General features: G+C 46.1%; 1 protein-coding gene across 1 annotated transcript in view; it reads left to right on the top strand.

The window, feature by feature from the left end:
• LOC128336009 (eosinophil peroxidase-like) overlaps positions 1 to 17,442 on the top strand; it is a 32,870-nt gene that overhangs the window by 9,334 nt on the left and 6,094 nt on the right. The window contains 10 exon segments of the mRNA XM_053275053.1: positions 678 to 807; positions 1,709 to 1,765; positions 1,767 to 1,916; positions 3,058 to 3,379; positions 3,948 to 4,108; positions 6,058 to 6,307; positions 6,970 to 7,140; positions 9,187 to 9,214; positions 9,216 to 9,422; positions 11,517 to 11,716. Coding sequence (XP_053131028.1) covers positions 678 to 807; positions 1,709 to 1,765; positions 1,767 to 1,916; positions 3,058 to 3,379; positions 3,948 to 4,108; positions 6,058 to 6,307; positions 6,970 to 7,140; positions 9,187 to 9,214; positions 9,216 to 9,422; positions 11,517 to 11,716 — 1,676 coding nt within the window.

The raw sequence follows: 17,442 nt of genomic DNA, 5'->3' as shown, positions 1-17,442 counted from the left end.
TGGTGACGGGAGAGTGTCGATCCCAAATCTCCTCCCAGCTGGCAATTCACTGGCTGGCCCCTCCCTAAGGTTCTGTGGCAGGACACCGGCTTGCATACATCCCCCAGCCCAGGGAGCCGGTTCTGGGGAAGCTCCTTTCCTGGAAGGTTAGAGTTAAGGGACCTTAGGGGTCCTTCCCCTGTTGGTTGCAGAACGCGGCTACGGCAGACAGACAGTTTGCAAACCCCCAGAGAGGTCCATTCGTTCTTCCTCCTAGGAGCATAGGCGACTGCCATATACTGAGTCAGACCCTTAGTCCATCTCACTCAGTCGTGTCGACACTGGCTGGCAGCGGCTTCTCCAAGGTTGCAGGCAGGTGTCTCTCCCAGCCCTTCCTGGAGATGCTGCTGCCTGGGATTGAACCTGGGATCTTCTGCGTGCAGGCAGATGCTCTTCCACTGAGCTATGGCCCCACTCCCTAGGGGGAATTTCTTAAAGTACTCACGTGGACTCTCCCATCCAAATGCAAACCTGGGTGGGCCCTACTTAGCAAAGGGGCCAATTCAGGCTTGGTGATGCAAGAACGTTTCTTCACCTTTTTGATGCTTTTAAATCAAGGCGTTTACTAAATCTGATCTACAATCGTGATAAAGTTATTCTTCCATATATGAGTGTTGGACTTTTCTGGAATATTGCAGAAGGATCCCGACACTGGGGGCTTCCAACCGGCCCTATGCCAGGTGGCTTCCGCCGGAGTACGAAGACGGCATCTCCCTCCCTCACGGCTGGACAGAAAATAAGCGTTATTTTGGATTTCCTCTCCCTTTGGTAAGGAGTCGGATCCTCCCTCGTTTCTGTCAGCTCTTATCTTTAAACCACTATTTCCTGACTTTTATTTCTAAAAACCATCTGGATTCCTGAATGTCTGACCAGATTTTTCACATGAGTCCCAAAGTGCAGGGGGATTCACAGTGGGGAGCAACAGCATGAGAAGGGAGACCCCTTCATCTCCTGCTTGGCAGCTTCCTTGACACATTTGCTGAGCTACTGTGGGAACTAGGCCTGATCCAGCAAGGCCCTTCATTTTGAAAAAAAGTCATTGCCAATTTTAAAAATATATATGTTTGGAAACATGAAACTATTGCACTTCAAGAACTATTGCACAGTTGAAAACTATTTTATATTAAGACCTATTTCACAGGGCTTTTTAAAAAAAAACTGTTTCATGGTTTGAAAATTTAGAAAAGGCCTGAGTTTGCAAAGCATTTTTCTAAGTCAAACAATACGAAGTGCGAGCGATGGGGTGACTCGAGGAGAAGAGTTTTTCATATTTCTGTTCACTTCTATGTGTGTGTTACGGAAAAAAAAATACAGAGCAGGGAATGGAATTTGATAAATAAATTCAAGGAATAACTTCTCCCTCTCTCTAGCTTGCAAAATTCTCGATATGTATGCTTTGGGATAGATCCCACTTGGTGGCAGAATATCTGCTTTGCATGCCGAAGATCCCAGGTCAAATCCCTACCATCTCCAAGTAAAGAAGGCCCCTTTTTCTGAAGAGCTGCTGCCGGTCAGTGTAGACAGCACTGAGCTTGACGGACTGATGGTCGGACTCAGCATATGGCAGCTATTTTGGCCAAGTGCTCTGGCCAAAGGAAAGCTCAGAGCTCCAGGGTGAAGTGCACAGAGGTGATGCCTGGTGTGTGTGTGTGTTTTTAACCTGCCGCAGGTCCGGAAGGTGTCCAATGAGATCGTTTGCTTTCCCAATGACAAGGTCACCAATGACACGGGGCCGGTCGGTCATGTTCATGCAGTGGGGCCAGCTTCTGGACCACGACATGGACTTTGGACCGAGCTCCACGACTACCCTCACCTTCATGAGTAAGATCAACTGTGGGACCAGCTGCGCGAAAGAACTCCCGTGTTTCCCCATCAAGGTGCGTGGGTCCCCCTAGCGGCTTCTGGCTTGGGGGTTCTCAACCCGCTGAGACCCATTGCGCGTGGTGGTGGGGAGAGGCCCAGGTGGTGCCTGGGAAATGAAATCTGTAATTCAAGGAAGCTCCCATATTGTGATCAAATGTGGCATCTCCTTTATTTCCCTTGGACTGAGTAAACGGTGAGATTATTATCTGTAAAATTATTAATGGGCTGGGGGGGGGGGCGTCCATGGAGGGTCCTGCCTGATGATCTAGACCAGGGATTCTCTACGTTGGGTCCCCAGCTGTTATTGGACTTCAGCTCCCATAATCCCCAACCAAAGCCCATTGCAGCTGGGGATTATGGGAGTTGGAGTCCAGTAACATCTGCAGACCCAACGTTGAGAATCCCTGATCTAGACCAGGCTTGCTCAACTTCAGCCCTCCTGCTGATGTTGGCCTACAGTTCCCATCATCCCTGGCTATTGGCTGCTGTGGCTGGGGATGATGGGAGTTGTAGTCCCAAAACAGGTGGCAGTGGGGGGCGGGGCAAAGTTGAGCAGGCCAGATCTGGGGCATCCGTAGCTGCAAATACTTTGAGAATTCCTGCTCTGGCCCTTCCCGGAAACCCAAGGCATTATGCAAAGCCATACTTTCGGAAACAGGTGTGGGCAGTCGAGGGCCATCCCCCAGCTGTTGTTGAACTATGACGCCCAGCATGATGGGAGTTGTAGTCCAACAGTGACTGGAGGGCCACGTTTGCCCCTGCCTGTCCTAAGAGAAACTCCTGGTGATCAGAGTGTGTGTTGTGAAAGGCAAAGGCACAGCGAGTGCCGGTCTTTCTCTGAATCCAAGCCTAGTTTCTCTCTCCCTCCAAGTTTTCTGATGTTAGAAACTGGGCAGTCCTCTTAAATTCAGAGACCTCTTCCTTGTGGGTCAATGCAGGTGAAACCTGTCTTTAACCTGTATCTTTTTAAGAGGGCCATCTTAAATCCAGTCCTCTTCTATTCGGGTCAGTACAGTAAGTTGGGGCACCTTGGACAGTTGACCCGGAGCAACTTGCTCGGATAAAGGCCAGAGAGAGGATGAGGTCTTACATTCTCCCAGGCTCCGCCTCCCCGAGACCGATAGGCTATCACCCCGTTTCAATACCTTGCTTCAGATCCCTCCCGACGACCCCCGGATCAAAAACCAGAGCAACTGCATCCCCTTTACCCAGTCAGCCCCTGCGTGCAATGGAGGCTATGCCATCCAGAACCAGATCAACGTGCTCATGGCCTTTATTGATGCCAGCATGGTCTACGCCAGTGAAGAGCGGTGGGCCAATCAGCTGCGGAATCTGAGCAGCAACCTGGGCCTCTTGAATGTGAACCAGAACTTCACGGATAAAGGACAGGCCTATCTCCCCTTCGGCAACCCGGACGGCTTCACGGAGCTCTGCAACCGGACCAACCCCGAGTTGAAGATTCCTTGTTTTTTTGCAGGTACCTTGTTCTTGGATCTCACCATTGGCTCATTTCGGGGCAGTTCGGCATTTGCTAGCCTTCATCCACAATGATCTGCTGCGTGGATAAGATGTGAGGTTGGGAATATTTGGAATGGGCGGATAAATAAAAGGTGCCAGGGGAAGGTGGGAGTGCAAGTAAATAGCTCTCAGCCTGTTGGGAACATAGGACGCTGCCATTTACTGAGTCAGACCCTTGTTCCATCTAGCTCAGTATTGTCTTCACAGACTGGCAGAGGCATCTCCAAAGTTGCAGGCAGGAGTCTCTTGTCTCAGCCCTATCTGGAGATGCTGCCAGGGAGGGGACTTAGGACCTTCTGCTTGCAAGCAGGCAGGGGCTCTTCTTCCCAGAGCAGCCCCATCCCCGAAGGGGAATCTCTTACAGTACTCGCAGATGTAGTCTCCCATTCAAATGCAAACCAGGGCAGACCCTGCTTAGCAGACGAACAGGCCGGGGCTGTGAGGCAGCATTTTGTGTGTGTTAATGCTTTTAAAATCCTGTGGCTGGCCAGATGTGGTGATCTCCCCCCACCTTCTTGGTTTTCAAGGGGACAACCGGGTCAGCGAAATGCCAGGCCTGATGGTCCTCCAAACTATTTTCTTCCGGGAGCACAACCGCGTGGCCACGGAGCTGAAGAGGCTGAATCCGCTGTATAATGGAGAGCAACTCTATCAGGAAACCCAGAAGATCATTGGCGCCATAATGCAGGTACTTGGGGTAGGCATCTGTATCCATTCTTGTGAAGGCAGAGCAGTCAAACTGACCTAGAACCCATCTCGGGCAACGTTCAGAGCTGGGAAACCAACCTAGAACCCACCTTGGATCACTTTCAGGGCTGGGAAACTGACCTAGAACCCATCTGGGGGACTCAGCTGTTGTGCACTCGGGACAGGCCCTTCTCTGTTGCTGCCCCTAGGCTCTGGAATGCTCTCCCAGTGGCCATTCTCTCCTCAGACTCCATTACGGTTTTTAGAAAGCTTGTTAAATCTTGGCTTTTTATCCAGGCTTTTGCATGACTGATTTTATTGCTGCTTCTATGGGTTTTTCCCCGTGTATAGTTTTTTTATGCTTGTATTTTATAGATTTTAAACTTGGTTTGTTTTTATATTTTTAGCTTAATATTTTTATTGTCATTTTATTGTATGTTTTTTAACTTTTGTGAACCGCCTTGAGATTGTTTTTAATAAAAGGCGGTATATAAATCCAACAATAAATAAATAAAATAAATAAATCTCGGGTCACTTTCAGGGCTGGGAAAAACTGACCTCTGGTCACTTTCAGGCGGTGGCAGGGGAGAAACTGACCTCAAACCCACCTCAGGTCACTTTCAGAGCCAGGATTGTATGGGGTTCTCTGTTCTGGGTTTCCAAGAGGATCAAAGGGATCTTATGAATACCATAAAACAGATTTTAAAAATCATCCTCAATCCCATATCCAACATTATCTTTGTAGTTCTCAAACATAAATGTGGATCCATTCATGGTGTCAACGGATGAGCTCAGCATATGACACAATGGAGAGAATTGATTTACATTTATTTTTGAGAAGCAGAAAGACAATGTTGGATATGAGATTGAGGATGGTTTTTTAATATGTTATGTTGATTTGAATTGTTCATATATTTTATGGTATTCATATTATGCCTTTGATCTTCTCAGATAAACGGTGTTAGGGTCAGGTTTACATGCACTGATCTGGACAAGACATTTGACCTATTTCTCTGTTGTCAACAACAAACATTTATATACCACTTTTTAACAAAAGTGTCCAAAGTGGTTTACATAGAGAAATAATAAATAAATAAGATGGATCCCTGTCTCCAAAGGGCTCACAATCTAAAAAGAAACATAAGATAGACACCAGCAACTCAAGCAAACACATTTCCACTGGTTTATAAAGGTTTTATTTTCCTTCTAAGCATGTGAGAAAGGAGAGCTGGTCTTGTAGTAGCCATCATGACTTGTCCCCTTAGCTAAGCAGGGTCTGCCCTGGTTGCATTTGAATGGGAGACTAGAAGTGTGAACACTGGAAGACCTTCCCCTCTTAGGGGATGGAGCCCCTCTGGGAAGAGCAGAAGGTTCCCAGTTCCCTCCCTGGCAGCATCTCCAAGACGGGGTTGAGAGAGATTCCTGCCTGCAACCTTGGAGAAGCCGCTGCCAGTCTGGGTAGACAATACTGAGCTAGATAGACCAAGAGTCTGACTCAGTATATGGCAGCTTCTTATGTTCCTTGCAAGCTGAATAGCTGGTTACTGTCCCAGTTCTTTGGAGCGGGTTAATTCTTTCTTGTATTAAGTGGCTTGGCTGAGCTTCAAAGCAATCAAGAGATGTTATTCTTGGGTGGAATTTGCCGGAAAACAAAAACCCGACACCGCACTCAGGACTCATGGGGACTATTTAATCTCAGTGGCACCACACAGGAGTAATTTAGTCTGGATGTGTGTGGCTTTAGGAACATAGGAAGCTGCTGCCAACTGAGCCAGACCCTTGATCCATCTAGCTCAGTACTGCCAGCACTGACTGGCAGCAGCTCTCCGAGGTTTCTTTCCCAGCCCTACCAGGAGATTCCGCTGGGGAATTGTCCGGGGACCTTCTGCACACAAAGCATATGCTCTCCCACCAAGTTATGGCTTTCTGAATGCTCCCTTTGCTTTCCAGAAAATTACCTACACTAAATACCTGCCCTGGCTTCTCGGCAATCGCTTAACTCGTTCTTATGGCTGAGCTCCCTACCGAGGCTACGACGATTCGGTGGATCCTCGGATCGCCAGCATCTTCACCATCATGTTCCGGTTCGGGCACTCCCAGGTCAGAAACTTTGTGTTCCGTGTGAACAGCAGTTACCAGCTTGAGAGCCAGACACCTCTCAACCAGGAATTTTTCGCTTCCTGGAGAATCATACAAAAAGGTCGGTTTTTATTAGCGTATCGATTACATTTACAGACCGCCCCGTACCAGTGTCTCGTGGTGGGTTACAAAATGAGTCACCCCTACCCCTGCCCCTACCCCGAGCAAAGAGCAGCCTTTTTAAAAGAGGTGAGTCTCTTGTCTCTAGCAGGGGGAGAGCAGCTGGCCCTGTCCACCCCCAACCCCGTATCCCACCAGTGGCTGTTGCCGGTGTCTGCTTTATTAGCCCATGATCCAGCCGGAGACAAATAGGGGAGAGTGGGCAGAGAGAAAATGTTCTCCCCCTCTCGCCACACTAGAACCAGAGGATATACCACGAAACTGAAGGCCGGGGGGTTTAAGACCGACAAAAGGCAGCCCCTTTTCCAGCCAGGGTATGAGTAATCTGTGGAACTCTCTGCCACGGGATGTGGTGACGGCCACCCGCTTGGGTGGCTTTGAGAGGGGTTTGGACGCATTCATGGAGGAGAGGTCTATCAAGGGTTACTAGTCGGAGGGCTATAGGCCACCTCCAGCCTCTGAATCCCAGTTGCAGGAGAGCCACAGCAGGAGAGAGGGCACGCACAGACCTCTTGGCTGTGGGCTTCCCAGGGGCATCTACTGTGTGAAACAGGATGCTGGAGTGGCCTTGGGCTTGACCCAAGCCCGTTTTCCCTCTTCCAGGAGGCATTGACCCGATGATGCGAGGCCTCTTGATGACGCCAGCCAAGCTGTTAAAGCCAGGCGAGATGGTTGTGGATGCTCTCCGGGACCGGCTCTTCGAACAGGTTTTTCGGATCGGTCTGGATCTCCCCGCCCTGAATATGCAACGCGGCCGGGATTTTGGCCTCGCAGGTAAAAGGTGACACTCACTGGCCTGCGGATCTTACAAAATGCTGCAAACTCACACACCTCAACACCAGCCTCGTCGCCTTTTCCCAGGGCAAAGAAAGTCACAGAAGATCCACACTGGGAACCGGGGGAGGAGGATCCCTTTCGGGACCCAAATCTGCAATCCTTGAGGCCCCCCAAACAAATGTGAATACACAGTCCTTTGGAGAGGGGCTAATATCACATATTATTAGTCCTATTAAATCCAGCATAGCGTAGTGGTTAGAGTGTTGGATTAGGACCGGGAAGACCCGGGTTTGAATCCCCATTCAACCATGAAACTCACTGGGTGACTCTGAGCCAGTCATGTCTCTCTCTGCCTAGCCTACCTCACAGGGTAGTTGTGAGGATAAACATAACCATGTACATAACCATCTCTCCTTATTTCCTGAGAGGGGAAAGTGGGCTATTAATGTAATCAATTAATTAATCTTGGCAAATTAGCATTGGATTTTCAATGAAGACCGATCCAGCAGAAAATTCATAGGAAAAAGGAAAGGTGGTGCCGTTGAGTCGGCGTCGACTCCTGGCACCCACAGAGCCCCGTGGTTGTCTTTGGTAGAATACAGGAAGGGTTGACCATTGCCTCCTCCCACACAGTCTGAGATGATGCCTTTCAGCACCTTCCTAGATCACTGCTGCCCAATATAGGTGTTTCCCACAGTCTGGGAAACATACCAGTGGGGATTTGAACCAGCAACCTTCTGCTTGTCAGTCAAGCATTTCCCCACAAGCCACTTAGCAAGCATGAATTGTCCGCTTTGCTAAGCAGGGTCTGCTCTGGTTTGAATTTAAATGGGAGACTACATGTGTGAGCACTGTCAGATATTTCCCTTAGGGGATGGGGCCATTCTGGGAGCTGCCTGCCTGCTTGCAGAAGGTTCCTGCTTTCCTTCCCTGGCAGCATCTCCAGGATAGGGCTGAGAGAGACTCCTGCCTGCAACCTTGGAGAAGCCGCTGCCAGTCTGTGCAGACAATACTGAGCTAAATGGACCAAGGGTCTGACTCAGTATATGGCAGCTTCTTTATGTCCCTATGTAATTTTTAATCAGTTATTTTTCTATAATGCATGTTTGTCAAGATTGTTCATCCAGTCTGAAAAATTGTTAATGAAAGAAATGGAAGGGACTGAAAATAAAACTACCATTATAGCTGTGCCTATGTATGAAACTACGACATTTGGAATACTGTGTGCAGTTGTCACTGCACCTTAAGAAAGATATCATGAAGACAGAAACGGTGCAGAGCAAGGAACCAAAATAATCAGGGGTTTGAAGGAAGTCCGGAACCTAGGAAGCTGCCATATACTGAGTCAGACCCTTGGTCCATCTAGCTCACTATTGTCTACACAGACTGGCAGCAGAGGCTTCTCCGAGGTTGCAGGCAGGAGTCTCTCTCAGCCCGATCTTGGAGATGCTGCCACGGAGGGAACTGGGAACCTTGATATTTTTCCCAGAGCGGCCCCATCCCTTAAGGAGAATGCCTTTCAGTGTTCACACATTTCGTCTCTCATCCAAATGCAAACCAGGGGAGAACCTGCTTAGCAAAGAGGCCACACTTGCTACCATGAGACCGCCTCTATGGTGTGGCCCTGGTCATCAGGACGGCTTGAAACCCTGCATATCTCAATTTTAGAAACATGCCGCTGTAGTCCAGCCAGTATTCAGGTTTCTTGACTCCACAGATCTCTGCGTGGCTTACAAGGCTTCTAAAATATGAATGCTTCTTAAAAGGGGAATTTTGAAAACCTTTCCTGTCTGGAGATTCCACCCATCGCTCAGGCCAGAGAAGGAGGCTAAGTTGAGTTGTACAACTTGGGCCCTCCAGCAGACATCGGATTACAACTCCCATCATCCACCCCGCCACTGTGGATGATGGGAGTAGTCCAGCATCTGCAAGTGGGCCCAGTTTGTGCAGTCATTTCACAAATGAGTGTGTGTGTGTGTGTGTGTGTGTGTGTGTGTGTGTACTAAGGAGAGAAATGAGGTGATAACTGTCTCTGTCCCTCAGGGTACAATGCCTGGAGACGGTTCTGCGCACTCACAGCCTTGCAATGAAGCGGAACTTGGGAGGGTCCTTCAAAACCCCCAACTGGCCAGGAAGTTCATCCAACTGTACGGGACGCCCGACAACATTGACATCTGGATCGGGGGACTGGCCGAACCCCTCGTACCCAACGGCCGGGTGGGGCCTCTCATGGCGTGCATCCTTCAAATCCAGTTCCGGAAACTCCATGATGGGGACAGGTGAGCCGAAACGGAAAGGCTGGCGTTGTGGGGGTTCTCAGCCGGGGGCACTAGTGCCCCTAGGGATGTTTGAAGGGCTCCTAGGGGGTAAGAACACTGTACCCCGCTATTTGGTCCCCATCTCAGGATCACCGGCTTCAAGCCAACGCATCCTCAGCGATGTGTCCACTACAGAAGGGGAGGGAGAAGGTTGAAGCCCCGCCTCCTCTGCTCCCGATTGGCTGGCTACATGCTGAAGTTCAGTAGGCCCCTCCCCTCGGCCTAACGGGCTTCAGAGATTTAGCACTGAGGGCTCTCATTGAATTGAGAGGACTCTAAAGAGGCTTAGGTCCAGGTTACCTAAGAGAGAGCGCCTTCTTCTGCACGATCCCCACCGCACGTTAAGGTCATCTGAGGAGATCCGTCTCCAGTTAGCACCGGTTCGTCTGGTGGTGACTCCGAGGCGGGGCTTCGCTGTAGCCGCTCCTGGGCTGTGGAATGCGCTCCCTGCAAACATCCACAATTTGAATTCTTTATTGGCCTTCTGGAGAGCCCGCAAAACCTATCTGTTCGGCCTGGCCTTCCAGAGTTTTTAAATTACAATTTTAAATTATAATTCTAAATTTTAAATTATAAACGATTTTTAACTTGTTATAAATGGTTTTAATGCCGTAACCTGGGTTTTTAGCTGTTCTGTTTAATTGTTTTTTTTAATGATGTTTTAATTGTTAATTGTTGTTTTATGCTGTTTTATCATTTCTGTTTTAACGGCCAATTGATTTTAATGGTTTTGTTTTAATAGTAAACCGCTCTGAGCCATTTTGGAAGGGCGGTATAGAAATTGAATGAATAAATAAAATAAAATAAATAAACAGAATTAAACTTCTCCCATAAATTTCAGCAAGGCTACTTAGGAGGAATATTTGCAAACATTCCGTGGCCTCCCAGCAGCTCAGCCAGTAGCAGTGGGTGGGAAGCCAGTGACCTGAACAGCCCATTTCCTGAGCTGAAACATTTAAATTTGTGGTTTTTATGTACATATGTGTACAATCACATCTAGATGATACAGTTATGAACTGGGCTATTCTAGCAACTGGCGTATCTCCGGATGAAGTTACTCATAAAAAGTCTTATGGAAACTGATGGGACAAGTTAAGTGTGTATGTAAATATACAGTTAACTGTATAAACAAATACAATTATTTAAGTAACGTATTTCTATACCACCCCAAACTTGCATCTCTGAGCAGTTTACAATTAAAATCATCATATAAACATCAAAATCATTTCAAACCCAACATTAAAAGTATGGAAACGATAAATTAAATTAAAAGCTGAAACACAGTAAATCTATACATATAAGTTGGTGCAGGAGAACCAGCAAGGGGTGTGTGTGTGTGTGTGTGTCTTGGGGGGGGGCTGGGGTTTGGGTTGCCCTATTCAAGATCCCCAAATCTGCGTGGCCTACTTTGCATATTCAAATTATGTGGCAACTAATTTGCATTTTATTTGACAGATTTGTATACTTCCCCTTCCTTCTCTGCCCTCCCATGTGATCGGATCCAGAGTAAAATCTGGGCAGCACACTTTAAATCTGTGTAAATCCAGGGGCGATCCTAAATTCTGGGGGACAGGGCAAGGCTAGCTGGGGTCCTCTCTTGTTGAAAATATACCTCCCTCAGAAGTGCTGATGTCCTAGTGGGAAATCCTGGTAGTTCCTATCCTTTCTATTAAGAACCTCTGGTTCGGGGAAAGTGGGTCTCATGGTTGAACCGGGCCATGGAGAAAGCCTATGTCTTGAGAGAGAGTGCCCTCTCTCTGTCATCTGCCTGTTGGCTCCTCCCCACCCATTACTATTGGTTGAGCTGCTGTGAAGCCACGGAATGTTCACAAGTATTCAAGCAGTTTGTCAGGAGACGCCGTTGGCAACAGAATGCTGACGTACCGTGTGGCTTCCATGAAGATAGGGGAGGAGAGTTTTAACTGCAGGATGCAGCTGAGAACTTTGCCCCTGCGGCCTAAACAGGAGTGGGATCCAGGGTAGGAAGAGGCTGTCTCATGTGGGTCTAGGGTTGGAAGAGGCTATCTCATACGGTTCCTTCTGCCTCCCTTCCAGGTTCTGGTGGGAAAATCCGGGCCTGTTTACCAGTGCTCAGCGTGCGGCCATCAGCAAGGTCTCTTTCTCCCGCCTCATCTGTGACAACACAAGTATCCGAAAGGTGCCCCGCTCGATTTTCAGTGTCAGCCGATTCCCTAGGGACTTTGTCGACTGCAGCAGTGTTCCAAGATTCAGCCTCTTCCCCTGGAAAACAAAGTGTGAGTCTGTCAACAGAAGGTGGCCTGGTGGTGGGGAGTTCCGCTGGCTTGAACTGCCGCTGGATGTCCTCTAGGTCTCGATTGTCTTGGGCCTAAGAACATAACCTCCAGGGAAATAGTTGTGCGTCCAAGTGGATGCAGAGGAAAACGAGTTTTCCTTAATTGGTTACGGGTATATAAACCTCTGGTGCAGCTATGAATTGATTCTGAACAGTGGGGTTTTCTAGAGAAATGGTCTGGTTTATTTTTAAGGAGATAAGTACACACCGCCTGGACTCAGGAGATGTCTATATGCCCATTGAGTTCATCTGAGGAGGTCCGTTACCACTGACTGAGGAGGTCCGTTACCGCCGACTGAGGAGGCTCCAATTACCGCCGACTCGTTTAGTGGCTACACAGAGACAGAGCCTTCTCTGTCACTGCCCCGAGATTGTGGAATGTGCTCCCTGTTGAGATAAGATCCCATCTCTGGCAGTTTTTAAAAAACACCTGAAAACCAAATTGTGTTAAGTTTTTGTATATGTTTTTTGCTATTGTTAACCGCCCAGAGATGAAAGTTTGAGGCGGTGTACTATCTATCTATCTATCTATCTATCTGGCAGTATAGAAATATTTATTTATTCGATTTATATACCGCCCTTCCAAAAAAGGCTCAGGGTGGTTTACATCAAAATAAAACCAATTAAAACCAATTAACAGTTAAAATCAAAACTATTAAAACAGCATAAAACCAATTTACATTTAAAGCCCCTGGAGAACCAGGCAGAACACTTACAGCAGTGAAAAACAATTAACAAATTAAAAACCCTGGAAGGCCAGGCCAAACAAATAGGTTATCAGAGCCCTCCTGAAGGCCAGCAATGAATTCAGATTACGGATTTAGGCCGGGAGTGCATTCAATAGCCCCGGGGCAGCTCCGGAGAAGGCCCGCCTTGGAGTCGCTACCAGACGAACCGGTGGTAACTGGAGACGGACCTCCTTGGATGACCTTATCAAGCGTTGGGGATTGTGTAGAAGAAGGCGCTTGCTATGATAATATGATTTAAAAAACAAAATTTTATGTAATAGTTGGTTTGCAGCGTTTTGCACCTGGAGTGTGTTTAAAATACACACTGGAGGATGAAGTTTGGATTTGCCATGGTTGATGTTTTGCATTTAGTTTCCAACTGGAAAGCCTAGTCATTTGTGCCTCGAGTGAGAATTCCGGATTGATTTGTTCTAGGATCCATTGATTTGTTTTCCTGGCTATCCATGGTCTCCTCAAAAGCCTTCTCCTCGAGCACCAAAGTTCAAAAGCATCAACACTTTTGAATGGTATACATATTTGTATACTGCCCAAAATGCAAGGCTCTGGGCAGTTTACAACAAAAGGATCTTAAAAATAAATAAATAAATAAGATGGCTCCTTGTCCCCAAAGGGCGCACAATAAAAAAAAAAGAAACCCAAGATAAACACCAGCCACAGCCACTGGAGGGATGTTGTGCTGGGGATGGATAGGGCCGGTTGCTCCCACCCTGTTCAATAAAGGGAATCACCAATTTTTAAAAAGTGTCTCTTTACTCAGTTAGAAACCAGGGAGCCATCTCTGCCAGCAGAGAACTGGGTCTCTTTCTCACCCTGTCTTGTTTTTCTCTTCTGCAGGAGATGCCACGGCAAATCTTGCTGACCACCACTGGTGGTCATCTAGATCTCTGCTTCAGATGCCCAGGAAGAAGTCCTTTAACTTGCTACCGCCAAATTATTTCAGTTGGTCCATTTCCACATGGATGTTCACTGTTAATTGCAATCAGCCAAGATTAAAATTAATGTTTTGCATGTGAAATGGTTATTTCCGACTCAGTAAAAATCAATAGGATGTACTCCAGAAAGTCGGAAGCTGCCATATACTGAGTCAGACCCTTGCTCCATCTAGCTCAGTATAGTCTACACAGACTGGCAGCCGCTTCTCCAATGTTGTAGGCAGGAGTCTCCCTCAGCCCTATCTTGGAGAATTCAGGAAGGGAAGTTGAAACCTTCTGCTCTTCCCAGAGCAGCTTCATTGCCTAAGGGGAATCCCTTCCAGTGCTCACACATGAAGTCTCCCATTCAAATGCAAAACCAGGGCAGACCCTGCTTAGCTAAGGGGACAAGTCATGCTTACTACCACAAGACAGCGCACTCCTCCCAATTCTAGGTCCTGTTGCTGCTGGTGGTCTATTTAATGTTACTACTTCAAATGTGAGCATTTGTGACACAGCTTTATTTCCTAGGCAGCGTAACTAGAAAACTCGGGTTGGCGAAGAGAAGAGTTAAGCCTACATCCTAAAGGGAAGAGCCGGCATGGTCCTCCAGTGCCTGGCAGCACAGCCTAGTTGTAGCTTGACTGGTCAAAGATCGAAAGTTCAAAGGTTCAAGTGTTCAAAGGTTCAAAAGATCGAAGGTTCAAAAGTTCAAAGGTTTGAAGGTTCAAGAGTTTGAAGGTTTAAAGGTCTGAAGGTCTGATTCTCCGACGTGACTGGTCAGGGCAAAAGCCTGACTGGTCAAACACACTGGGTTCTCTGGCTCGACCAGTCAAAGTAAAAGCCTGACTGGTCAAACCCACGGGGTTCTCTGGCTCGACTGGTCAAGGTAAACGTCTGACCAGTCAAAAACACGGGGTTCTCTGGCGTGACCGGTCAAACACACTGGGTTCTCTGGCTCAACTGGTCAAGGTAAAAGCCCAACCCATCAAGAGTTTGAAGGTTCAAAGAGTTCTAAGGTTCAAGGGTTCAAAGAGCCGAAGGTTCAAAGGTTTGAAAGATCGAAGGTTCAAAAGTTCAAAGGTTTGAAGGTTCAAGAGTTCAAAGATTCAAAAGTTCAAAGGTTTGAAGGTTCAAGAGTTCGAAGGTTCAAAGGTCTGAAAGGTTAAAGGTTTATAAGATTGAACCTTGGAACCTTCCTTGAACCTTGGAACCTTCGATCTTATGAACCTTCGGACCTTTGAACCTTCGATCTTTTGAACCTTTGAAACTTCGAACCTTCGATCTTTCGAACCTTCAATCTTTTGAACCTTCGAACCTGCAATCTTTCGAACCATTGAACCTTTAATCATTCGAACCTTTGAACCTTTAACCCCGATCAAACACAATGGGTTCTCTGGCTTGACCAGTCAAAGATCGACAGTTCAAAGGTTCAAGAGTTTAAAGGTTTGAAGGGTCAAAGGTTCAAAGGTTCAAGAGTTTGAAGGCCAAAGGTCCAAAAGGTTGAAGGTTCAAAGGTTCATAAGATTGAACCTTGGAATCTTCAAACTCTTGAACCTTGGAACCATTGAACTCTTGAACCTTCGAACTCTTGAACATTTGTACTGTTTAACCTTTGAACCTTTGATCTTTTGAACCTTTGAACCTGCAACCCTGGTCAAACACAATGGGTTCTCTAGCTTGACCGATCAAAGATTGAAAGTTCAAAGATTCAAGTGTTCGAAGGTTCAAAAGTTCAAAGGTTTAAGAGTTCATTGGTCCGATTCTCCGGCGTGACTGGTCAGGGCAAAAGCCTGACCGGTCAAACCCACGGGGTTCTCTGGCTCGACCAGTCAAGGTAAAAGCCCAACCCATCAAGAGTTCTAAGGTTGAAGAGTTTGAAGGTTCAAAGAGTTCAAAGGCTCAAAGGTTCAAGAATTCAAAAGTTAGGTCAGAAGATTCAAAGTTTTGAAAGATCAAAGGTTTGAAGGTTCAAAGGTCTGAAGGTTCAAAGGTACGAAAGATCGGAGGTTCAAAGGGTCAGAAGTTCGAAGGTTTGAAGGTTCAAGCGTTTAAAGGTTCAAGAGTTCAAAGGTTCAAACCTTTGAACCCTCAATCTTTTGAACTTTTGAACCTTCAAACGTTTGAACTCTTGAACCTTTGAACCTTCGGCCCTTTGAACCTTTGTACCTGCGATCTTTCGAACCATTGAACCTTCGATCATTCAAACCTTTGAACCTTCAACCTTGGTCAAACACAATGGGTTCTCTGGCTTGACTGGTCAAAGATTGACGGTTCAAGAGTTCAAAGGCTCAAAGGTCTGAAGGTTCAAAGGTTCAAAAGATCAAGGGTTCAAAGGTTTGAAAGATCGAAGGTTCAAAGGTTTGAAAGATTGAAGGTTCAAAGGTTTGAAAGATTGAAGGTTCAAAGGTTTGAAAGTTAAAGGTTCAAAAGTTCAAAAGATCAAAGTTTCAAAAGTTCAAAAGATTGAGGGTTCAAAAGATCGAAGGTTGAAATGTTCGAAAGGTCGAAGGTTCAAAAGATCAAAGGTTCAAAAGTTCGAAAGATTGAAGGTTCAAAGAAACGAAAGATCAAAGGTTCAAAGGATCAAAAGTTCAAAGATTCAAAAGATTGAAGGTTCAAAAGTTCAGTTTTTGAACACTCGATCTTTTGAACTTTAGAACCTTCGAACTTTTGATTTTTTGAACTTTTGAACCTTCGATCTTTCAAACTTTAGAACCTTTGAACTTTTGATCTTTCAAACCTTTGAACCCTAGATCTTTCAAACCTTTGAACCCTCGATCTTTCGAACCGTTTAACCCTCGATCTTTCAAACCATTGAACCCTCAATCTTTTGAACCACTGAACCCCCGATCTTTCAAACCTTTGAAAAGGTTAGGTTCAAAGGTTAGAAAGATCGAAGGTTCAAAAGTTCAATTTTTGAACCTTCAAACTTTAGAACCTTTGAGCTTTTGATCTTTTGAACATTTGATCTTTCAAAACTTTGAACCTTCCATCTTTCGAACCTTTGAACCCTCGATCTTTGGAACATTTGAACTCTCGATCTTTCGAACATTTGAATCCTCGATCTTTCGTTCCTTTGAACTCTTGATCTTTTGAACCTTTGTACCTTTGATCTTTTGAACCTTCGATCTTTCAGACCTTTGAAACTTCGATCTTTCCAACTTTTGAACCTTTGATCTTTCGTACTTTTGAACCTTATATTCGAAGGTTCAAAGGTTCAAAAGATTGATGGTTCAAAGGTTCAAGATTTCAAAGGTTCAGGAGCTCAAAGGTACAAAAGTTCAGTTTCTAAGGTTGAAGAGTTCGAAGGTTCAAAGGTCCGAAGTTTCAAAGGTTCGAAAGATAAAAGGTTCAAAAATTCGAAAGATCGAAAACTCAAAGGTACAAAAAATCGAAGGTTCAACAGTTCAAAAGATCAAATGTTCGAAAGATCAAAGGTTCGAAAGATTGAAGGTTTAAAGGTTCGAAAGATCAAAGGTTCAAAGAAACGAAAGATCGAGGATTCAAATGTTCGAAAGATCGAGAGTTCAAATGTTCCAAAGAGCGAGGGTTCAAAGGTTTGAAAGATGGAAGGTTCAAAGGTTTGAAAGATCGAAGGTTCAAAAGTTCGAAGGTTCAAAAGTTTGAAAGATCAAAGGTTCGAAAGATCAAAGGTTCAAAAGTTCCAAGGTTCTAAAGTTCAAAAGATCGAGGATTCAAAAATTGAACTTTTGAACCTTCGATCTTTCGAACCATTGAATTTTTGATTCTTTGAACCTTCATTCTTTCGTTCCTTTGAACCTTCGATCATTCGAACCTTTGAATCTTCAATCTTTTGAACCTTCGATCTATTGAACTTTTGAATCTTCGATCTTTCAAACCTTTGAACCTTAGATCTTTCATTCCTTTGAACCTTCAGACCTTTGAACTTTTGAGCCTTTGAAATCTTGAACCTTTGAGCCTTCGAACCTTCGATCTTTCAAACCTTTGAACCTTCGGACCTTTGAACCTTCAAACTTTTGAAC

Source organism: Hemicordylus capensis, chromosome 12 (assembly GCF_027244095.1).
Source record: "Hemicordylus capensis ecotype Gifberg chromosome 12, rHemCap1.1.pri, whole genome shotgun sequence".
In the NCBI taxonomy this organism is placed as follows: domain Eukaryota; kingdom Metazoa; phylum Chordata; class Lepidosauria; order Squamata; family Cordylidae; genus Hemicordylus; species Hemicordylus capensis.
This window is presented reverse-complemented; position numbering and strand designations above follow the sequence as displayed.